This window comes from Staurois parvus, unplaced genomic scaffold (assembly GCF_062004578.1).
Source record: "Staurois parvus isolate SC_StPar_1 unplaced genomic scaffold, SC_StPar_1.0 ptg001796l, whole genome shotgun sequence".
NCBI lineage: Eukaryota > Metazoa > Chordata > Amphibia > Anura > Ranidae > Staurois > Staurois parvus.
In genome coordinates this window covers 122,287-147,277 of record NW_028319592.1, presented here as the reverse complement: position 1 = coordinate 147,277, position 24,991 = coordinate 122,287, and the positions used below count along the sequence as shown (strand labels likewise).

The window sequence follows — 24,991 nt, the reverse complement described above, 5'->3', positions numbered from 1 at the left end:
GGAGAACGGTCGGCCTAGGACATGGTGGAGAACGGTCGGCCTAGGACATGGTGGAGAACGGTCGGCCTAGGACATGGTGGACAACGGCCGGTCTAGGACATGGTGGAGAACGGTCGGCCTAGGACATGGTGGAGAACGGTCGGCCTAGGACATGGTGGAGAACGGTCGGCCTAGGACATGGTGGAGACCGGCAGAGATTCACCGAAGAATCGGAATTTGGTGTGACAAAGTTCAGCATTTTGTGCGAAGTTCATAAATAGTTTCACAGTCAATAAAACTGGTTTACCTCCCATGATGGCACCACAAACATGTCACAAACAAGGCCGGACCAGAAAAACAGGTCCCACCATAAAACACGAACATGAAAGCTGAGAGACACCAGAGACAGTAAAACACACCGAGGTGATGACGGCCTTCTGGGGAGGAGTTCTACCTGAACTGGTTGTATGCCGGCCCGGCGTCACCTCAGGGGATGCGGGATAAACAATAGGGATGGGAACCAAAAAGTGAGAGTGAAGTCGGCTGGGCCAGACACCCCCCGCCTCACATCTATGTAGACGAGGAACCTCCCTACAATAGTTCCTTTCCCACCAGAATCTGTATGACATGACCAGAGACTGCGGACATGATACAGGAGATGACCAGAGACTGCGGACATAGTACAGGAGATGACCAGAGACTGCGGACACAGTACAGGAGATGACCAGAGACTGCGGACATAGTACAGGAGATGACCAGAGACTGCGGACACAGTACCGGAGATGACCAGAGACTGCGGACACAGTACAGGGGATGACCAGAGACTGCGGACACGGTACAGGAGATGACCGGAGACTGCGGACACAGTACAGGAGATGACCAGAGACTGCGGACAGTACAGGGGATGACCAGAGACTGCGGACAGTACAGGGGATGACCAGAGACTGCGGACACAGTACAGGAGATGACCAGAGACTGCGGACACGGTACAGGAGATGACCAGAGACTGCGGACACGGTACAGGAGATGACCAGAGACTGCGGACACGGTACAGGGATGACCAGAGACAGCGGACACAGTACAGGAGATGACCAGAGACTGCAGACATGGTACAGGAGACAGTCAGAGACTGCGGACACAGTACAGCAGATGACCAGAGACTGCAGACATGGTACAGGAGACGGTCAGAGACTGCAGACAGTACAGGAGATAGTCCCTCTCTACCTCATAACCCTGGAGGAGCTCTTCAAATTGGGTGACCCTTACCAAAAATCTGGCAGTCTCTAGCAGTCCCCTGTAATCTGGCAGCGGTCTCTCTAGCAGTCCCTGTTATCTGGCAGCAGTCTCTAGCAGTCTCTCTAGCAGTCCCCTATAATCTGGCAGCAGTCTCTCTAGCAGTCCCCTATAATCTGGCAGCAGTCTCTCTAGCAGTCTCCTGTAATCTGGCAGCAGTCTCTCTAGCAGTCTCCTGTAATCTGGCAGCAGTCTCTAGCAGTCCCTGTAATCTGGCAGCAGTCTCTCTAGCAGTCCCCTGTAATCTGGCAGCAGTCTCTCTAGCAGTCCCCTGTAATCTGGCAGCAGTCTCTAGCAGTCTCTCTAGCAGTCCCCTGTAATCTGGCAGCAGTCCCTGTAATCTGGCAGCAGTCCCTGTAATCTGGCAGCAGTCTCTCTAGCAGTCCCCTGTAATCTGGCAGCAGTCTCTAGCAGTCCCTGTAATCTGGCAGCAGTCTCTAGCAGTCCCTGTAATCTGGCAGCAGTCTCTCTAGCAGTCCCCTGTAATCTGGCAGCAGTCTCTCTAGCAGTCCCCTGTAATCCGGCAGCAGTCTCTCTAGCAGTCCCCTGTAATCCGGCAGCAGTCTCTCTAGCAGTCCCCTGTAATCCGGCAGCAGTCTCTCTAGCAGTCCCTGTAATCTGGCAGCAGTCTCTCTAGCAGTCCCCTGTAATCTGGCAGCAGTCTCTAGCAGTCCCTGTAATCTGGCAGCAGTCTCTAGCAGTCCCTGTAATCTGGCAGCAGTCTCTCTAGCAGTCCCTGTAATCTGGCAGCAGTCTCTCTAGCAGTCCCCTGTAATCTGGCAGCAGTCTCTCTAGCAGTCCCTGTAATCTGGCAGCAGTCTCTCTAGCAGTCCCCTGTAATCTGGCAGCAGTCTCTCTAGCAGTCCCCTGTAATCCGGCAGCAGTCTCTCTAGCAGTCCCTGTAATCCGGCAGCAGTCTCTCTAGCAGTCCCTGTAATCCGGCAGCAGTCTCTCTAGCAGTCCCTGTAATCCGGCAGCAGTCTCTCTAGCAGTCCCTGTAATCCGGCAGCAGTCTCTCTAGCAGTCCCCTGTAATCCGGCAGCAGTCTCTCTAGCAGTCCCTGTAATCCGGCAGCAGTCTCTCTAGCAGTCCCTGTAATCCGGCAGCAGTCTCTCTAGCAGTCCCTGTAATCCGGCAGCAGTCTCTCTAGCAGTCCCTGTAATCCGGCAGCAGTCTCTCTAGCAGTCCCTGTAATCCGGCAGCAGTCTCTTTAGCAGTCCCTGTAATCTGGCAGCAGTCTCTCTAGCAGTCCCTGTAATCTGGCAGCAGTCTCTCTAGCAGTCCCTGTAATCTGGCAGCAGTCTCTCTAGCAGTCCCCTGTAATCTGACAGCAGTCTCTCTAGCAGTCCCCTGTAATCTGGCAGCAGTCACTCTAGCAGTCCCCTGTAATCTGGCAGCAGTCTCTAGCAGTCCCTGTAATCTGGCAGCAGTCTCTAGCAGTCCCTGTAATCTGGCAGCAGTCTCTAGCAGTCCCTGTAATCTGGCAGCAGTCTCTCTAGCAGTCCCTGTAATCTGGCAGCAGTCTCTCTAGCAGTCCCCTGTAATCTGGCAGCAGTCTCTCTAGCAGTCCCTGTAATCTGGCAGCAGTCTCTCTAGCAGTCCCCTGTAATCTGGCAGCAGTCTCTCTAGCAGTCCCCTGTAATCCGGCAGCAGTCTCTTTAGCAGTCCCTGTAATCCGGCAGCAGTCTCTCTAGCAGTCCCTGTAATCTGGCAGCAGTCTCTCTAGCAGTCCCTGTAATCTGGCAGCAGTCTCTCTAGCAGTCCCCTGTAATCTGACAGCAGTCTCTCTAGCAGTCCCCTGTAATCTGGCAGCAGTCACTCTAGCAGTCCCCTGTAATCTGGCAGCAGTCTCTAGCAGTCCCTGTAATCTGGCAGCAGTCTCTCTAGCAGTCCCCTGTAATCTGGCAGCAGTCTCTCTAGCAGTCCCCTGTAATCTGACAGCAGTCTCTCTAGCAGTCCCCTGTAATCTGGCAGCAGTCACTCTAGCAGTCCCCTGTAATCTGGCAGCAGTCTCTAGCAGTCCCCTGTAATCTGGCAGCAGTCTCTAGCAGTCCCTGTAATCTGGCAGCAGTCTCTAGCAGTCCCTGTAATCTGGCAGCAGTCTCTCTAGCAGTCCCTGTAATCTGGCAGCAGTCTCTCTAGCAGTCCCCTGTAATCTGGCAGCAGTCTCTAGCAGTCCCTGTAATCTGGCAGCAGTCTCTCTAGCAGTCCCCTGTAATCTGGCAGCAGCCTCTCTAGCAGTCCCCTGTAATCTGGCAGCAGTCTCTAGCAGTCCCTGTAATCTGGCAGCAGTCTCTAGCAGTCCCTGTAATCTGGCAGCAGTCTCTAGCAGTCCCTGTAATCTGGCAGCAGTCTCTCTAGCAGTCCCCTGTAATCTGGCAGCAGTCTCTCTAGCAGTCCCCTGTAATCTGGCAGCAGTCTCTCTAGCAGTCCCCTGTAATCTGGCAGCAGTCTCTCTAGCAGTCCCCTGTAATCTGGCAGCAGTCTCTCTAGCAGTCCCCTGTAATCTGGCAGCAGTCTCTCTAGCAGTCCCTGTAATCTGGCAGCAGTCTCTAGCAGTCCCTGTAATCTGGCAGCAGTCTCTAGCAGTCCCTGTAATCTGGCAGCAGTCTCTCTAGCAGTCCCCTGTAATCTGGCAGCAGTCTCTCTAGCAGTCCCCTGTAATCTGGCAGCAGTCTCTCTAGCAGTCCCCTGTAATCTGGCAGCAGTCTCTCTAGCAGTCCCCTGTAATCTGGCAGCAGTCTCTCTAGCAGTCCCCTGTAATCCGGCAGCAGTCTCTCTAGCAGTCCCTGTAATCCGGCAGCAGTCTCTCTAGCAGTCCCTGTAATCCGGCAGCAGTCTCTCTAGCAGTCCCTGTAATCCGGCAGCAGTCTCTCTAGCAGTCCCTGTAATCCGGCAGCAGTCTCTCTAGCAGTCCCTGTAATCCGGCAGCAGTCTCTCTAGCAGTCCCTGTAATCCGGCAGCAGTCTCTTTAGCAGTCCCTGTAATCTGGCAGCAGTCTCTCTAGCAGTCCCCTGTAATCCGGCAGCAGTCTCTCTAGCAGTCCCCTGTAATCCGGCAGCAGTCTCTCTAGCAGTCCTCTGTAATCCGACAGCAGTCTCTCTAGCAGTCCCTGTAATCCGGCAGCAGTCTCTCTAGCAGTCCCCTGTAATCCGGCAGCAGTCTCTCTAGCAGTCCCCTGTAATCTGGCAGCAGTCTCTCTAGCAGTCCTCTGTAATCTGACAGCAGTCTCTCTAGCAGTCCCCTGTAATCTGGCAGCAGTCTCTCTAGCAGTCCCTGTAATCTGGCAGCAGTCTCTCTAGCAGTCCCTGTAATCTGGCAGCAGTCTCTCTAGCAGTCCCTGTAATCTGGCAGCAGTCTCTAGCAGTCCCCTGTAATCTGACAGCAGTCTCTCTAGCAGTCCCCTGTAATCTGGCAGCAGTCTCTCTAGCAGTCCCCTGTAATCTGGCAGCAGTCTCTCTAGCAGTCCCCTGTAATCTGGCAGCAGTCTCTCTAGCAGTCCCCTGTAATCCGGCAGCAGTCTCTCTAGCAGTCCCCTGTAATCCGGCAGCAGTCTCTCTAGCAGTCCCTGTAATCCGGCAGCTGTCTCTCTAGCAGTCCCCTGTAATCCGGCAGCAGTCTCTCTAGCAGTCCCCTGTAATCCGGCAGCAGTCTCTCTAGCAGTCCCTGTAATCCGGCAGCAGTCTCTCTAGCAATCCCTGTAATCCGGCAGCAGTCTCTCTAGCAGTCCCTGTAATCTGGCAGCAGTCTCTCTAGCAGTCCCTGTAATCCGGCAGCAGTCTCTCTAGCAGTCCCTGTAATCTGGCAGCAGTCTCTCTAGCAGTCCCTGTAATCTGGCAGCAGTCTCTCTAGCAGTCCCCTGTAATCTGGCAGCAGTCTCTCTAGCAGTCCCTGTAATCTGGCAGCAGTCTCTCTAGCAGTCCCCTGTAATCTGGCAGCAGTCTCTCTAGCAGTCCCCTGTAATCTGGCAGCAGTCTCTCTAGCAGTCCCCTGTAATCTGACAGCAGTCTCTCTAGCAGTCCCCTGTAATCTGACAGCAGTCTCTCTAGCAGTCCCCTGTAATCTGGCAGCAGTCTCTCTAGCAGTCCCCTGTAATCTGGCAGCAGTCTCTCTAGCAGTCCCCTGTAATCTGGCAGCAGTCTCTCTAGCAGTCCCCTGTAATCTGGCAGCAGTCTCTCTAGCAGTCCCTGTAATCTGGCAGCAGTCTCTCTAGCAGTCCCCTGTAATCTGGCAGCAGTCTCTCTAGCAGTCCCCTGTAATCTGACAGCAGTCTCTCTAGCAGTCCCCTGTAATCTGGCAGCAGTCTCTCTAGCAGTCCCTGTAATCTGGCAGCAGTCTCTAGCAGTCCCTGTAATCTGGCAGCAGTCTCTCTAGCAGTCCCCTGTAATCTGGCAGCAGTCTCTAGCAGTCCCCTGTAATCTGGCAGCAGTCTCTCTAGCAGTCCCCTGTAATCTGGCAGCAGTCTCTCTAGCAGTCCCCTGTAATCTGGCAGCAGTCTCTCTAGCAGTCCCTGTAATCCGGCAGCAGTCTCTCTAGCAGTCCCCTGTAATCTGGCAGCAGTCTCTCTAGCAGTCCCCTGTTATCTGGCAGCAGTCTCTCTAGCAGTTCCCTGTAATCTGGCAGCAGTCTCTCTAGCAGTCCCCTGTAATCTGGCAGCAGTCTCTCTAGCAGTCCCCTGTAATCTGGCAGCAGTCTCTCTAGCAGTCTCTTGTAACTTGTATAAAGGAAGAACGCAAAGAAAAATGACATTTCCTTGTTTTAATGAAGTTCATCATCACACAGCAGACTTTATGTTACACAGAACGATTTGCGAGGTTTCCTCATGCCGGTCCTTTTGTTCTACAGCGCCATGAAAAAGTCGCCCCCCCCCCTGAAATGCTCCCCGTGTTGTCAGGTGACAACCAGAACCGTCAATGTATTTATTGGGATTGGATGTGATGGACCGACACAAAGCAGCACATCATTGTGAAGTGGAGGGAAAATGAGAAATGGTTTCCAACATTTGTGACCAATAAATCTGTGAAAAGTGTGGCGGCATTTGTATTCGGCCCCCATCACTCTGATCCCACTAACTAAAATCTAGTGGAACCAAATTGCCTTCAGAAGTCCCCTGATTAGTACCTAGAGTCCCCCTGTGTGTCATGTGATCTCAGTATAAATACAGCTGTTCTGTGAAGCCCTCAGAGGTTTGTTAGAGAACATTAGTGACCAAACAGCATCATGAAGGCCAAGGAACACACCAGACAGGTCAGGGATAAAGTTGTGGAGAAGTGTAAAGCAGGGTTAGGTTATAAAAAAAATCTCCCAAGCTTTGACCATCTCACGGAGCGCTGTGTTCAATCCATCATTCGAAAATGGGAAGAGAACGGCCCAACTGCCAACCTACCAAGACATGGCCGTCCACCTAAACTGACCGGCCCGGCAAGGAGAGCATTCAGAGAAGCAGCCAAGAGGCTCATGGGAGCTCTGGAGGAGCTGCAGAGATCACAGCTCAGGGGGGAGAATCTGTCCTCAGGACAACTATTAGTCGTCACGCCACAAATCTGACCTTTATGGAAGAGTGACAAGAAGAAGCCATTGTTGGAGGAAAGCCAGAAGTCCCGAGAAGCCATGTGGGGGACACAGCAAACATGTGGAAGAAGGGGCTCTGGTCGGAGGAGACCAAAAGTGAACTTTTTGGCCTTTATGTGTGGCGGAGAACTAACACTGCCCATCCCCCTGAACACACCATCCCCACTGTGAAACATGGCGGTGGCAGCATCATGTGGTGGGGATGCTTTTCTTCAGCAGGGACAGGGAAGCTGGTCAGAGTTGATGGGAAGATGGATGGAGCCAAATACGGGGCAATCTTAGAAGAAAACCTGTTGGAGTCTGCGGAAGACTTGAGACCGGGGAGGAGGTTCCCCTTCTAGCAGGACAACGACCCGAAACATCCAGCCAGAACTACAATGGAATGGTTCTGATCAAAGCATCTTCATGTGTTAGAATGGCCCAGTCACAGTCCAGACCCAAATCCAATGGAGAATCTGTGGCCAGACCTGAAAATTGCTGTTCCCAGACGCCCTCCATCCAATCTGACAGCTTGAGGGATTCTGCAAAGAAGAACGGACAGAAATGTCCCTCTCTAGATGTGCAAAGAGACATCCCCAAAAAGACTTGCAGCTGGAATTGCAGCCAAAGGGGGTCCTACAAAGTATTGACTCCGGGGGGCCGAATACAAATGCCGCCACACTTTCCACAGATTTATTGGTCACAAATGTTGGAAACCATTTCTCATTTTCCTTCCACTTCACAATTATGTGCCACTTTGTGTCGGTCCATCACATCCAATCCCAATAGATACATTGTAACATGATAACATGGGGGGGAGATACATTGTAACATGACAACATGGGGGGGAGATACATTGTAACATGACAACATGGGGGGGAGATACATTGTAACATGATAACATGGGGGGGAGATACATTGTAACATGATAACATGGGGGGGGGGATACATTGTAACATGACAACATGGGGGGGAGATACATTGTAACATGACAACATGGGGGGGGGGGATACATTGTAACATGACAACATGGGGGGGGGATACATTGTAACATGACAACATGGGGGGAGATACATTGTAACATGACAACATGGGGGGGGGGATACATTGTAACATGACAACATGGGGGGAGATACATTGTAACATGACAACATGGGGGGGATACATTGTAACATGACAACATGGGGGGGGGGATACATTGTAACATGACAACATGGGGGGAGATACATTGTAACATGACAACATGGGGGGGGGGATACATTGTAACATGACAACATGGGGGGGATACATTGTAACATGACAACATGGAGGGGGGGAATACATTGTAACATGACAACATGGGGGGGAATACATTGTAACATGACAACATGGGGGGGATACATTGTAACATGACAACATGGAGGGGGGGAATACATTGTAACATGACAACATGGGGGGGATACATTGTAACATGACAACATGGAGGGGGGGAATACATTGTAACATGACAACATGGGGGGGATACATTGTAACATGACCACATGGGGGGGATACATTGTAACATGACAACATGGAGGGGGGGAATACATTGTAACATGACAACATGGAGGGGGGGGAATACATTGTAACATGACAACATGGAGGGGGGGAATACATTGTAACATGACAACATGGAGGGGGGGAATACATTGTAACATGACAACATGGGGGGGGAATACATTGTAACATGACAACATGGGGGGGAATACATTGTAACATGACAACATGGGGGGGATACATTGTAGCATGACAACATGGGGGACATTTCAAGGGGGAATACATTGTAACATGACAACATGGGGGACATTTCAAGGGGGAATACATTGTAACATGACAACATGGGGGACATTTCAAGGGGTGTGAAGACTTTTTCAAGGCACTGCATAAGCCAATGTCCATACATCAATATTACGGCAAGAGACTGCGGACCGACATGACAGCGCTGCGGACCAACATGACAGCGCTGAGAACCAACACGTTCCTACACACAGAAGTACATCAGCTCGAGGAGATCACTCACGGGCAGCAGCTATCACAGACATTCCCAGAAATCGGAGGTTTCTGACAGTCGCCTGTCGTCATCCTGCCAACCAATCTGAATTTCAGGGGCCCTTCGCCTCACTGCCGGGGGTTTCAGTTTTGGGTGGATGCCGGTGGACTCATATTACCCTCCAAATTCAGGGCAAATCTTGGGAGACTCCAATGGTGAGTTCTTGGCTTCAACTCCGCCCATAAATGACAATGCAGCAGGAGGGGGGAGACTCTGTTGGAATCGCAGAGCTACATATCCACCCATAACTGAACGACACACTTTCAGGAACCTCCATTTCAGCTGGTGGGTGATCTCATGGAACATTGGGCTTCTCATGGTGTCCGGTGGCCCCTTTAAAACACTTCTACTCACAGCTGACATGAGGGGTACAGGGGACACCGGAACACTGAGCAGAAAGGAACTTCTGACTGGCTTCTCCCTCCAGCAACTGCTGAGATAAAACCAATACGCTGCACTGAGATCACATTGTTCTCAGCCAATCACTAGAGAGCAGAATGCAGAGCCTAGATTCCATATCAGGGGTCTCCAAACTATGGCCCACGGCCCGGGCCACATCTGGCCCCCAGCAACCCCGGCTGGCTGTGGATGCATTGGGCTGCGTATTGTAATATGGGGACCAGCCAGCCAAATATTCCTGATCGTAAAGGGGGACTCTGCTGGGCATTCCTGTATGTAAAGGGAGGGGGGGGGGCTCTGCTGGGCATTCCTGTATGTTAAGGGGGGGGGGGGGTGACTCTGCTGGGCATTCCTGTATGTAAAGGGAGGGGGGGGGGGCTCTGCTGGGCATTCCTGTATGTAAAGGGAGGGGGGGGGGCTCTGCTGGGCATTCCTGTATGTTAAGGGGGGGGGGTGACTCTGCTGGGCATTCCTGTATGTAAAGGGGGGGGGGGCTCTGCTGGGCATTCCTGTATGTAAAGGGGGGGGGACTCTGCTGGGCATTCCTGTATGTAAAGGGGGGGGGGGACTCTGCTGGGCATTCCTGTATGTAAAGGGGGGGGGCTCTGCTGGGCATTCCTGTATGTAAAGGGGGGGGGGGGGGACTCTGCTGGGCATTCCTGTATGTAAAGGGGGGGGACTCTGTGGGCATTCCTGTATGTAAAGGGGGGGGGGACTCTGCTGGGCATTCCTGTATGTAAAGGGGGGGGGGACTCTGCTGGGCATTCCTGTATGTAAAGGGGGGGGGGAACTCTGCTGGGCATTCCTGTATGTAAAGGGGGGGGGACTCTGCTGGGCATTCCTGTATGTAAAGGGGGGGGGGAACTCTGCTGGGCATTCCTGTATGTAAATGGGGGGGGGGGCTCTGCTGGGCATTCCTGTTATGTGAAGGGCGGGGGGGACTCTGCTGGGCATTTTTGTATGTAAAGGGGGGAGGGACGGGGACTCTGCTGGGCATTTCTGTATGTAAAGGGGGGGGCGACTCTGCTGGGCACTCCTGGATGTAAGGGGGGGGGGGGCGACTCTGCTGGGCACTCCTGGATGTAAAGGGGGGGGCTCTACTGGGTACTCCTGGATGTAAGGGGGGGGGCCTCTACTGGGTACTCCTAGATGTAAGGGCGGGGGACTCTGCTGGGCACTCCTGGATGTAAAGGGGGGGGGGGGGACTCTACTGGGCACTCCTGGATGTAAGGGGGGGGGCCTCTACTGGATACTCCTGGATGTAAGGGGGGGGGGTGACTCTGCTACGCACTCCTGGATATAAGGTAAGGGGACTCTACTGGATACTCCTGGAAGTAAGGGGGGGGGGGAACGACTCTGTTGGGCACTCCTGGATGTAAAGGGGGGGGGGGGGGTGACTCTGCTACGCACTCCTGGATATAAGGGAGGGGGACTCTACTGGATACTCCTGGATGTAAGGGGGGGGGGGGGGGAACGACTCTGTTGGGCACTCCTGGATGTAAAGGGGGGGGGGTGACTCTGCTACGCACTCCTGGATATAAGGGAGGGGGACTCTACTGGGTACTCCTAGATGTAAAGGGGGGGGGGGGGGACTCTTCTGGGTACTTCTGGATGTAAGGGGGGGGGGGGACTACTGGGCACTCTTGTATGTAAGGGGGGGGGAACTCTACTGGGCACTCCTGTACAGGGGCAGACTGAAAACTCATGGGGCCCCCGGGCAATAGGGGATCATGGGGCCCCTGTGTCCTTGCCCAAACTCAAAAAAGCCTATGAAAAAGGTACTCATGGGGCCCCCTACTGACCCCGAGCCCTCGGGCAGTGCCCGAGTTTCCAAATGGTCAGTTCGCCCCTGCTCCTGTATGTAAGGGGGGGGGACTCTTCTGGGTACTTCTGGATGTAAGGGGGGGGGGGGGACTACTGGGCACTCCTGTATGTAAGGGGGGGGGGGCTCTGCTGAGTACTGTTAGATGCAAAGGGGTGACACTCCTGGATATATGGGGAGGACAGGACTACTCTGCTGGGCACTCCAGAATGTAAAGGGGGGGGGGGGGACTCATTTGTAAAGCCCTCCAATATTTGTAAACTATACACTGTGTCCCTTGTACTGCGAAGTCTGGAGCCCCCCCCCCATACAACGATGACATGTGGCTCCCCCTATGTTCAGGAATATAAACTATACAAACCAATCACAATGTATAAACGCACAATCAGCGCCGAGTCACAGAATCGTCTACATCACATGTACAGTATATATAGTTCAATAAAAGAAGAAGAAACCTCCGACTTGTATCTACTGAAGAGCCCCAAACGTGAAATACCGAGACAAGCCGCGAATGACGGGCACGGAGGTGAGAATTCCGAATGGACAGACAGCGGGAGGGAGCTAAAATCCATCCTTCCCCTCCCCCTCCTCAACATTTGCAAATCTTTCTGGAATTTTTTTTCAGTTATCGTTGAAGCAATCATTAAGCCCCTCCATGAAAACATTTTTTTTTCGTTTTTGACAATCCAAGCGTTCGATCAAATTGTCGGAGGACTTGAGCGGTTCCATTTTCTCCTGACGACAAATCGCCTCGTTTACTTGTCCAACTAATGAGGCGTGTGACAACGCCGGCGACCTATAGGACGGCACGGCCAGCAGAGAAGTTCCCCCGTCCTTCACCTCGTAATTTGTGTTCATCCAGCTTGGATTCTGATTAGGTTGCTCCGGACGCACCAAAGGCCGCGGCAGCTCAATAATGCACACGGAGGCGTTCCGGAGAGCCCGTGTTTGCCGTGAACGATCCGCCGTTCCGCGTCATTAGACAAATCACTGGTATTGATGCTTTTAAGTGCGTTTTAATGTTTGAGGAACCTACCGCAGGCTTTGAAGTGTCTCTGGTATCAAACACTCAACAGAATTAGTTGCGACGACAACGCGGTCGTTGGCCGATTCTTCACGTTAGGCTAACTCAAAACAGACCCTTGGTCTCATTATTTTCCCCGTCTTGACAGTCCCAACATTCAGGACTGGGTGGAAAAAAAAAAAAAGACCGTTCTACCTTCGCGGTTCACGGATGCTGGGTTAGTCTATTGAGATCTCCTCTCTCAACGTTGACCCATTGTGCCGAATTTGGTCCTTGGGCAGACTTTCGGGAAGAATTCTGATGGTGGGAATTGAAGGTCCATGAGACTCCTTACTCACGGATGCTGGGCTAGTCTATTGAGGTCTCCTCTTTCAACGTTGACCCATTGTGCCGAATGTGGTCCTTGGGCAGACTTTCGGGAAGAATTCTGATGGTGGGAATTGAAGGTCCATGAGACTCCTTACTCACGGATGCTGGGCTAGTCTATTGAGGTCTCCTCTCTCAACGTTGACCCATTGTGCCGAATGTGGTCCTTGGGCAGACTTTCGGGAAGAATTCTGATGGTGGGAATTGAAGGTCCATGAGACTCCTTATTCACGGATGCTGGGTTAGTCTATTGAGATCTCCTCTCTCAACGTTGACCCATTGTGCCGAATTTGGTCCTTGGGCAGACTTTCGGGAAGAATTCTGATGGTGGGAATTGAAGGTCCATGAGACTCCTTACTCACGGATGCTGGGCTAGTCTATTGAGGTCTCCTCTTTCAACGTTGACCCATTGTGCCGAATGTGGTCCTTGGGCAGACTTTCGGGAAGAATTCTGATGGTGGGAATTGAAGGTCCATGAGACTCCTTACTCACGGATGCTGGGCTAGTCTATTGAGGTCTCCTCTCTCAACGTTGACCCATTGTGCCGAATGTGGTCCTTGGGCAGACTTTCGGGAAGAATTCTGATGGTGGGAATTGAAGGTCCATGAGACTCCTTATTCACGGATGCTGGGCTAGTCTATTGAGGTCTCCTCTCTCAACGTTGACCCATTGTGCCGAATGTGGTCCTTGGGCAGACTTTCGGGAAGAATTCTGATGGTGGAAATTGAAGGTCCATGAGACTCCTTACTCACAGATGCTGGGCTAGTCTATTGAGGTCTCCTCTTTCAACGTTGATCCATTGTGGCGAATTTGGTCCTTGGGCAGACTTTCGGGAAGAATTGTGATGGTGGAAATTGAAGGTCCGTGAGACTCCTTACTGTTGGTTTGGGGAAAGCTTGACTTTCGGTAAAGAGGCACGGCCGTCTCCTGGTCCCTGTTAGCACGTTTGGCTGAAGGAAAAAAGCCAATGACCATGCGCTTCAGTTGCCCAAACAGTGCCATTAGGGACTTTCGAAATTCCTTCCTCATTAGGCAGTAGATGACGGGGTTCAGGCAGCTGTTGCTGTGGGCAAGACATACCGTAATTGGATAGACGTAGGTATGGAAGTAATAGTAGGCGTTGCTCCACTGGACCACCTCGAACTTCATGAGAATGCCCCATAAAACGCCGGCATGGTTGGGGAACCAACAGACGAAAAAGACTACAATAACCATTTGGATGGAGTTGGTGATCTTGCTCTGCCGATGGTGGTTGTTGGCGTTCACCTTGTGTTGTCTCAAGAAGTTCAGCAGCATTATGTAGGACGTAGATATGACGATAAGAGGTATGAAAAATGCGATGGTAATCCTTTGGATGTGGTAGATGGCCAACCACTTTTTTTCTGGGAACTTCAACAAGCAAAGTTGATCCCCCAGGACCTCTTTGGTGCTGGCAAAAATAATGGTGGGTATGGTGGCCACAAGGGCAAAAAGCCACAGGGTGAAGCTGATCCACTTGGCTACTGTGGTGGACACGGTACACTTGAGGCTCAGCGCCGAAGCCACCAACCAATATCTTGTCACCGCCATAGCAGTCAGGAGGAACACGTTGTAGTAGACACTCAGCACAGTCATGGTGAGGACGATTTTGCACATGGGGGGTCCAAACGGCCAGCTAAAATCCATGATGGCATCTCCAGCCCAGAAAGGCAAGGTGAAGGCAAACTGAAAATCGCTCAGCGCCAGGCAGAAGACAAAAATATCGATGGCGGTGAGACCAGTGACCCTCTTTATCCTTATCAGGTACATGACGAAGAAGTTGCCCAGCAGCCCCACTGTGCAGACCATGGAATAGATGACAGCAATTAGGATTTGGAAGCTCACCAGTCCATAGGTTGGGATGGTGGCATCGTAGTCCACGCTGACTGTGGCGTCATATTGCGTGGCGTTCCAAGCAAGCGCTGATGAGAAGTTGAAATCCATCTCTGGCAGGTGTCTAAAAATACACTGAAGTCTGGAAATACGGGAACTTATTTCAGAAGGACTGTGCTCTTCCCTGACCTCAGTTGAGAGTCATCTGCTCCAGATAGTCCATTGGGTGTCCACCACATCTAGAGGCTCCAACAAGGCAACTTATTTCAGGACTGTGCTCTTACGTGATCTCAGTTGAGAGTCATCTGCTCCAGATAGTCCATTGGGTGTCCACCACATCTAGAGGCTCCAACAAGGCAACTTATTTCAGAAGGACTGTGCTCTTCCCTGACCTCAGTTGAGAGCCATCTTCTCCAGATAGTCCATTGGGTGTCCACCACATCTAGAGGCTCCAACTAGGCAACTTATTTCAGAAGGACTGTGCTCTTACGTGATCTCAGTTGAGAGTCATCTGCTCCAGATAGTCCATTGGGTGTCCACCACATCTAGAGGTTCCAACAAGGCAACTTATTTCAGGACTGTGCTCTTACGTGATCTCAGTTGAGAGTCATCTGCTCCAGATAGTCCATTGGGTGTCCACCACATCTAGAGGTTCCAACAAGGCAACTTATTTCAGGACTGTGCTCTTACGTGATCTCAGTTGAGAGTCATCTGCTCCAGATAGTCCATTGGGTGTCCACCACATCTAGAGGTTCCAACAAGGCAACTTATTTCAGGACTGTGCTCTTACGTGATCTCAGTTGAGAGTCATCTTCTCCAGATAGTCCATTGGGTGTCCACCATATATAGAGGCTCCAACAAGGCAACTTATTTCAGGACTGTGCTCTTCCGTGATCTCAGCTGAAGATCATCTCCAGATGATCCATTGGGTGTCCACCATACTCTAGAGGTTCCATGAGCCCAGTGGAGTAGTTTTCCAGTCCCAGGTTCCTCCTAGGTTGTTCTTAGGTGAGGAGGACCCTCCGAAGGCTGGCCAGGGTCTGGATTCAGCGTGCTCCTCTCTCAGCGAGACTCGTTCATGTCAGCCTCACCCTGTTCTTGGAATGACACTATACTGGAGTGGTTTCCAGAGCTCAGCGATCACGCAGTGTGACTGTCCCACAGCACTCCTCCTGCCTGGTATATCAACAAGTGGTGGGGGGGGGGGCTCCTCGCTCTCTCATAGGCTGAACTTCCACCAAACCCTTCATATGAAAAGATAGAAAAACTCCACTTTTATATCACAGAAGAGCAAACAGAAGACCAGAGAGATGAGGACAAAGTACTGACCAGACAATCCCCGGGAACAAATATTACATTTTTATGGCTGGAGTTATAAAACCGTGTGTACTAAACAACCGCACGAGCAACATCGGCCCGTGGTGTCCCGGAGATCGAGAGCCACGAAACGGACCGAAACCAGCGCACAGCCTACAAACATCGACAGTTTATTAACTAAAAGTGTTAATGGGACGGAGCGATGTTCTGCAGATCTGTAGAGGGATCAGTGATGGAATAATCTGCAGAATATATCAATATGGATCTGTCAGGAGGGGGATGGGACAGAGCGATGTTCTGCAGATCTCAGAGGTGGGATAATCTGCAGAATATTTACAATATGTATCTGTCAGGAGGGGGATGGGACGGAGCGATGTTCTGCAGATCTCTAGAGGGGTCAGTGGTGGAATAATCTGCAGAATATATCAATATGGATCTGTCAGGAGGGGGAGGGGATGGAGTGATGTTCTGCAGATCTCTAGAGAGGTCAGTGATGGAATAATCTGCAGAATATATCAGTATGGATCTGTCAGGAGGGGAATGGGAGGGAGCGATGTTCTGCAGATCTGTAGAGGGGTCAGTGATGGAACGTTCTGCAGAATATATCAATAATGATCTGTCAGGAGGGGGATGGGACGGAGCGATGTTTTGCAGATCTCTAGAGGGGTCAGTGATGGAATAATCTGCAGAATATATCAGTATGGATCTGTCAGGAGGGGGAGGGGATGGAGCGATGTTCTGCAGATCTCAGAGGTGTGATAATCTGCAGAATATCTCAATATGGATCTGTCAGGAGGGGGATGGGATGGAGCGATGTTCTGCAGATCTCAAAGGTGTGATAATCTGCAGAATATCTCAATATGTATCTGTCAGGAGGGGGATGGGATGGAGCGATGTTCTGCAGATCTCTAGAGAGGTCAGTGGTGGAATAGTCTGCAGAATATATCAATATGGATCTGTCAGGAGGGGGAGGGGATGGAGCGATGTTCTGCAGATCTCAGAGGTGTGATAATCTGCAGAATATCTCAATATGGATCTGTCAGGAGGGGGATGGGATGGACTGATGTTCTGCAGATCTCAAAGGTGTGATAATCTGCAGAATATCTCAATATGGATCTGTCAGGAGGGGAATGGGATGGAGCGATGTTCTGCAGATCTCTAGAGAGGTCAGTGGTGGAATAATCTGCAGAATATTCAGTACAACATGCTGGGACTTGTAGTTCACCACACTCATACTTTTCTTCCCTCTATTAGCGCGGCGCAGAGTCCCCTCTGGTTTGGCGCGGTGGGAGGAGCCGTATTGGTGGAGGCGGATGGGAACGCTCTGTGTGAAGTCTCACCAATCAGCTCCTGGTGATGGCTGTGCGGCATGCTATATATAGCTCGTGGTATATGGGGGGGGGGGGCGGTATAGGGGGGAGGGGTGGTATAGGGGGGAGGGGGGGTATGGATCTGACAGTGAAGCCGGGCTTAGCATGTAAGGAACATATATGAGTCACAGGCCGGGGCATTAACCCCCACAGTGCCAGGAGAGCGCACCACCACAGACATACCACACACCCAGCCGGTCCCAGGACTGGCCTGTCCTCTGGGGGTTGTAGTCCTCCTGATATCAGCGGGGGTACAGACCCGGGAACTCGGCACAGGGATGGTGGGAACCCCTCATAATGGGCACAGCGGGGTACAGACCCGGGAACTCGGCACAGGGATGGTGGGAACCCCTCATAATGGGCACAGCGGGGGTACAGACCCGGGAACTCGGCACAGGGATGGTGGGAACCCCTCATGATGGGCACAGCGGGGGTACAGACCCGGGAACTCGGCACAGGGATGGTGGGAACCCCTCATGATGGGCACAGCGGGTGTACAGACCCGGGAATTCAGTACAGGGATGGTGGGAACCCCTCATAATGGGCACAGCGGGGGTACAGACCCGGGAACTCGGCACAGGGATGGTGGGAACCCCTCATAATGGGCACAGCGGGCGTACAGACCCGGGAACTCAGCACAGGGATGGCGGGAACCCCTCATAATGGGCACAGCGGGGGTACAGACCTGGGAACTCAGCACAGACTCAGCACAGGGATGGTGGGAACCCCTCATAATGGGCACAGCGGGTGTACAGACCCGGGAACTCAGCACAGGGATGGCGGGAACTCCTCATAATGGGCACAGCGGGCGTACAGACCCGGGAACTCAGCACAGGGATGGCGGGAACCCCTCATAATGGGCACAGCGGGTGTACAGACCCGGGAACTCAGCACAGGGATGGCGGGAACCCCTCATAATGGGCACAGCGGGGGTACAGACCTGGGAACTCAGCACAGACTCAGCACAGGGATGGTGGGAACCCCTCATAATGGGCACAGCGGGTGTACAGACCCGGGAACTCAGCACAGGGATGGCGGGAACTCCTCATAATGGGCACAGCGGGCGTACAGACCCGGGAACTCAGCACAGGGATGGCGGGAACCCCTCATAATGGGCACAGCGGGTGTACAGACCCGGGAACTCAGCACAGGGATGGCGGGAACCCCTCATAATGGGCACAGCGGGTGTACAGACCCGGGAACTCAGCACAGGGATGGCGGGAACCCCTCATAATGGGCACAGCGGGGGTACAGACCTGGGAACTCAGCACAGACTCAGCACAGGGATGGTGGGAACCCCTCATAATGGGCACAGCGGGTGTACAGACCTGGGAACTCAGCACAGGGATGGTGGGAACCCCTCATAATGGGCACAGCGGGCCTACAGACCCGGGAACTCAGCACAGGGATGGTGGGAACCCCTCATAATGGAGGTTCAATGTTTTGTGTGATGGGAACATCCAATCCTCACACCTCATCATTCGGGGTATTTCGGTAGATTTCAGGTTTTTATTTTCCTTCCTATAAATTGATTCTTTTACTCGTCAATCATTCTTTCATCTCACTATTCTCTCCCCAAAACAGCCCAATCTTCTCCTCCAATCACAGACGCCGATTAATGGCGAGAATACAAAGCGCGATCAGCGCCCAATCGTCTTCGAGATGCGACTTTCCCGTACATAGCGGCGAATCCCGAATATATTCCTTGGCTCCCATACATTCCCCGCTTCATCTTCATGGCAATCTCCTCCCTGTGTGAGAAGCCGCAGATGGAAGCTGCCTTTCCCCAGCCCCGCCCAGACCACCTAGAGAAGAATAATCGCATTACGCGCCCGGGTGTCTGCCGTGTGACGTCATTCCTCAGGAGGCACCGCCCACTTTTACAGGCGAGACAGCGGCCAGCTCATCGCTGATAATTATCTGTTTAATTAATTCTCTGCCGGCCAATTAAATCCTCATTTACTGGAGGGGAAGAGAAAGAGACTGCATTTAAAGGGGAAGTCATCATTTAAAGGAGACATACTTTCATTTAAAGGAGACATACTTTCATTTAAAGGAGACATACTTTCATTTAAAGGAGACATACTTTCATTTAAAGGAGACATACTTTCATTTCGATATCTTACTCCAATTAAAGGGGGGCACATCAATATTCAAATGTCTTGCTCTTGTCTAGGCTAGGATGAGGCCAACAATTTGCTACAGGTAGAAGGAAGCATTTCCTCAGTCTCCCCTCCCCCAGGGATCAGACTGTACATTGTAACTTTGTTGAAGGAGGAGGAAGCATTTCCTCAGTCTCCTCCCCCAGCGATCAGACTGTACATTGTAACTTTGTTGAAGGAGGAGGAAGCATTTCCTCACACCCCCCCCAGTGATCAGACTGTACATTGTAACTTTGTAGAAGGAGGAGGCATTTCCTCAGTCTTCCCTCCCCCGGTGATCAGGCTGTAGATTGTAACTTTGTAGAAGGAGGAGGAGTAATTTCTTCAGTCTCCCCTCCCCCAGTGATCAGACTGTACATTGTAACTTTGCAGAAGGAGGAGGCGTTTCCTCAGTACCCCACCCCCGCTCAGTGATCTGACTGTACATTGTAACTTTGTGCCGTTACCACATGCCATCACCCGGCTCCTGAGTGCACATAACCCCATAGTTGTTCCATTTCTCTAGCTGTAGGGGGCAGCACAGCCAGCATCCAATCAGTCCCAATCCTGAACGAAGCCCCATTGGAGGACGATCCGAAGGGGACAATCAATTCCGGAGGGATCGATGAGATAAACCAATCATCTGGTCTTCTGTCTGGGAGATACAGAGCAGATCTGTACCGGGAAAGGTGAAGAGGTCCCCGCCGAGGACGGCCAGAGATGTAATGAGATCAGCGCTGCGCTCCATTACCCGCTGATCGCATTATCGTCCCGCCAGCCATGGAGGGAACAGAAACCAAATCCATTTATTGACCTCCAATCACTTCTACAACCACAAACAGCCCGCGTCTCTAGTCCCTGCCCAGTCCAGGAAATACAGGACCTGGGGGTCACCAGGACAGGAAATACAGAAACGGGGTCACCAGGACAGGAGATACAGGACCCGGGGTCACCAGGACAGGAGACACAGGACCAGGGGTCACCAGGACAGGAAATACAGGACCCGGGGTCACCAGGACAGGAGATACAGGACCCGGGGTCACCAGGACAGGAGATACAGGACCCGGGGTCACCAGGACAGGAGATACAGGACCAGGGGTCACCAGGACAGGAGATACAGGACCCGGGGTCACCAGGACAGGAGATACAGGACCCGGGGTCACCAGGACAGGAAATACAGGACCCGGGGTCACCAGGACAGGAGATACAGGACCCGGGGTCACCAGGGCAGGAGATACAGGACCCGGGGTCACCAGGACAGGAGATACAGGACCCGGGGTCACCAGGACAGGAGATACAGGACCAGGGGTCACCAGGACAGGAGACACAGGACCCGGGATCACCAGGACAGGAGACACAGGACAAGGGGTCACCAGGACAGGAGAGACAGGACCCGGGATCACCAGGACAGGAGATACAGGACCCGGGGTCACCAGGACAGGAGATACAGGACCCGGGGTCACCAGGACAGGAGATACAGGACCCGGGGTCACCAGGACAGGAGTACAGAAACTCAAAATCCTGACAGAGGATCCAATCCTTCTCCATTCATCTACCAGGACAGGTTTTGGTTGCAGTGAATGTATTGCTACATATAATCCTCGGAGTGACATTGAAGTCACATGTAGACACGGCTATTACCAGATCATGGCCCCGGGGGGAGGGGAGGGGGGGGGGGTAATAATGAGTTTAATGTATGTCAGACCGGTCCGGACACGGCCATTAACTGCTCTACATGCTGCGTGCTCACCGAGCCACAGATCCACCGAGCCACCGACCCAGGGAGCAAGGTCACCGCAACCTTCCATGTCACCAATTATAACAGCCCAGCATTTCCTGCTGAGAAGAAATCTTTACTGAGCAACATTCATCAACGTGACAATCCGAGGATTACAATTCTTCCCGGTCCAGGTCTGTAAGATTAGAGGTTCTACCAACATACAGGAAAGGATTCTTCTCAGTAAGAGCTGTGGAATGTCCTATTGAATGAGTATCACCCCCCCAATCCACTCATCCACCCTCCTCACCCCCCTAAGCACTCACCCCCCCAACTCTCCATCCCAACCACCCTACTCACCCCGCTATCCACCCTCCACCCAACTCACCCCCCTAACCACTCACCCCCCCAACTCTCCAACCTAACCAACCTATTTACCCCCCTATCCACCCTACTCACCCCCCTAACCACTCACCCCCCCAACTCTCCAACCTAACCACCCTATTTACCCCCCTATCCACCCTTCTCACCCCCCTATCCACCCTACTCACCATCCTAACCACTCATCCACTCAACTCTCCATCCTAACCACCCTACTCACCCCCCTATCCACCCTACTCACCCCCCTAACCACTCATCCACTCAACTCTCCATCCTATCCACCCTCCACCCTACTCACCCCCCCTATTCACCATCCTAACCACCCTACTTACCCCCCTATCCACCCTACTCACCATCTTAACCACTCATCCACCCAACTCTCCATTCCAACCACCCTACTCACCCCCCTATCCACTCATCCACCCAACTCTCCATCCTAACCACCCTATCCACCCTCCACCTTACTCACCCCCCTATCCACCCACCTCCCTACTCACCCCCTAACCACCCACCACCCTACTCACCCCCTAACCACCCTACTCACCCCCTAACCATCCTCCACCTTACTCACCCCCTAACCACCCACCACCCTACTCACCCCCTAACCACCCACCTCCCTACTCACCCCCTAACCATCCTCCACCTTACTCACCCCCTAACCACCCACCACCCTACTCACCCCCTAACCACCCACCACCCTACTCACCCCCTAACCATCCTCCACCTTACTCACCCCCTAACCACCCACCTCCCTAACCCCTCATCTGCCCACCCAGTTCTTAGAAAAGGTCCTTAATGAAGTTTATTCCCGAAGCACTGTGAGAGCCCTGCTGAATCTGGCTCCAATAGATCACATCAGATGAGCAGATTTTAGCACATTTGCAGCGCTTGCTGAATGGCAGTTCACAGATTTCCCTCCGCTGCCTGGGATGCCATTGAGTTTTCAGTGGCGGTTGCCAGGTGCATTGTGGGTCGGCAGCCTTATCATATCCTGCAATGTTTGCACGCCGATCCCACAAAACATGTTACATGGAGCTTCCGTGATTGCGATAGGTTATCAGCACAGCAGCACCTGCAGCTACTGGAATGAGGGCGCGGCGGCGGCAACCTGTAAATAGGAGCGTCACGCCGGATCAAACATTGCGCCAAGAATGAGGAACGAACGGAGGATACGGATTGGCCAGTGTGACGCTCCATTTAAGGACGATAATGACATTTTTAAATAAAACCTTTCCGTTTCCATTCCATACCTCCCTTAATACCCAGTGAGGTCATCACTGGGTCTCTGTGCTTCTCTATGCAATGCAGGCAGATCATGGCTGGTGGGAGGGGCTGGCAAGGTAACTTCCTGATAACATCACAGTACTCCCCTCAAGAGTCCTCAGCCCCGATCCAAACAGCGGGAGGGGCTATGCAAATATATCGGCTTGCATGTGGCGCGGCGAGGCACGTTGCCCTCCATAGATCAGGAAATCACGCGGCGCCATCCATCCCAACAATTTCATTACAAGTTTACGAGCGGCTAATCAAGCACTGGGGGAATCGGGATGAGGGCCGCGCCTGGACCGAGGACGCGTGCTTTCCATCAATATTGACACAGATTAGCGCCTGTTGTCGGGGGAGGGGGGGCGGCGCTGTATGGACTCGCTGAGAATCCCCAGCGCGGATGTTTGCCGACTCGTCCCTGACACTAATTGGCCAGATGGTCCCTTAATTAAATCGTCCGGAGGGGACAATAGCGCATCCTCTGCGGCGGGCGGATTGTCCCGGATCGCGGCGGTCCCAACGTCTCTGCGCTGTCATCACGTTGTGTGACGATCGATAAAGAGGAGACCCAACGCGTCACGTGTGCTTCGCCGCAGATTTACAAAGATCGCAATGGGATCGCTTTCTGATTATTTTTTTCTGCGCTCGACCCAAAACCGCGAGATTTTCTAATGAAAGAAAAGTGCGCAGAAAGAAAATGGCCAACGTCATAAAAAAAGGAACAAGAAACAAAAATGTGACGCCATACCCTCCTCTCCTCATCCAAATCTCCTCTCCTGAAATACTCTGCGCTGCTGGAGGACTCCGCTCCTTCCTCTATAACTCCTCTCCTGAAATACTCTGCGCTGCTGGAGGACTCCGCCCCTTCCTCTATAACTCCTCTCCTGAAATACTCTGCGCTGCTGGAGGACCCCGCTCCTTCCTCTATAACTCCTCTCCTGAAATACTCTGCACTGCTGGAGGACTCCGCTCCTTCCTCTATAACTCTCCTCTCCTGAAATACTCTGCTCTGCTGGAGGACTCCGCTCCTTCCTTTATAACTCTCCTCTCCTGAAATACTCTGCACTGCTGGAGGACTCCGCTCCTTCCTCTATAACTCCTCTCCTGAAATACTCTGCACTGCTGGAGGACTCCTCTCCTTCCTCTATAACTCTCCTCTCCTGAAATACTCTGCACTGCTGGAGGACTCCGCTCCTTCCTCTATAACTCCTCTCCTGCAATACTCTGCTCTGCTGGAGGACTCCTCTCCTTCCTCTATAACTCTCCTCTCCTGAAATACTCTTCTCTGCTGGAGGACTCCGCACCTTCCTCTATAACTCTCCTCTCCTTAAATACTCTGCGCTGCTGGAGGACTCCGCTCCTTCCTCTATAACTCCTCTCCTGAAATACTCTGCGCTGCTGGAGGACTCCGCTCCTTCCTCTATAACTCTCCTCTCCCGAAATACTCTGCACTGCTGGAGGACTCCTCTCCCTCCTCTATAACTCTCCTCTCCTGAAATACTCTGCGCTGCTGGAGGACTCCTCTCCTTCCTCTATAACTCCTCTCCTGAAATACTCTGCGCTGCTGGAGGACTCCTCTCCTTCCTCTATAACTCCTCTCCTGATATACTCTGCACTGCTGGAGGACTCCTCTCCCTCCTCTATAACTCTCCTCTCCTGAAATACTCTGCGCTGCTGGAGGACTCCGCTCCTTCCTCTATAACTCCTCTCCTGAAATACTCTGCACTGCTGGAGGACTCCGCTCCTTCCTCTATAACTCTCCTCTCCTGAAATACTCTGCACTGCTGGAGGACTCCGCTCCTTCCTCTATAACTCCTCTCCTGAAATACTCTGCACTGCTGGAGGACTCCGCTCCTTCCTCTATAACTCCTCTCCTGAAATACTCTGCTCTGCTGGAAGACTCCGCTCCTTCCTCTATAACTCTCCTCTCCTGAAATACTCTGCACTGCTGGAGGACTCCGCTCCTTCCTCTATAACTCTCCTCTCCTGAAATACTCTGCACTGCTGGAGGACTCCACTCCTTCCTCTATAGCTATCCTCTCCTGAAATATTCTGCACTGCTGGAGGACTCCGCTCCTTCCTCTATAACTCTCCTCTCCTGAAATACTCTGCTGGAGGACTCCGCTCCTTCCTCTATAACTCTCCTCTCCTGAAATACTCTGCGCTGCTGGAGGACTCCGCTCCTTCCTCTATAACTCTCCTCTCCTGAAATACTCTGCACCGCTGGAGGACTCCGCTCCTTCCTCTATAACTCCTCTCCTGAAATACTCTGCACTGCTGGAGGACTCCTCTCCTTCCTCTATAACTCCTCTCCTGAAATACTCTGCGCTGCTGGAGGACTCCTCTCCTTCCTCTATAACTCTCCTCTCCTAGAATACTCTGCACTGCTGGAGGACTCCGCTCCTTCCTCTATAACTCCTCTACTGCAATACTCTGCGCTGCTGGAG

At 52.5% G+C, this 24,991-nt stretch overlaps 1 protein-coding gene across 1 annotated transcript; it reads right to left on the bottom strand.

Moving 5' to 3' along the window:
* Nucleotides 1-11,205: 11,205 nt before the first annotated feature.
* On the bottom strand, nt 11,206-15,466 carry LOC149434245 (relaxin-3 receptor 2-like). Its single transcript, XM_089663886.1, has one exon. It carries the CDS (start codon nt 14,461-14,463, stop codon nt 13,264-13,266), a length of 1,200 nt encoding a protein of 399 aa, XP_089520012.1. The 5' UTR covers nt 14,464-15,466; the 3' UTR covers nt 11,206-13,263.
* Between the last annotated feature and the right edge of the window lie 9,525 nt (nt 15,467-24,991).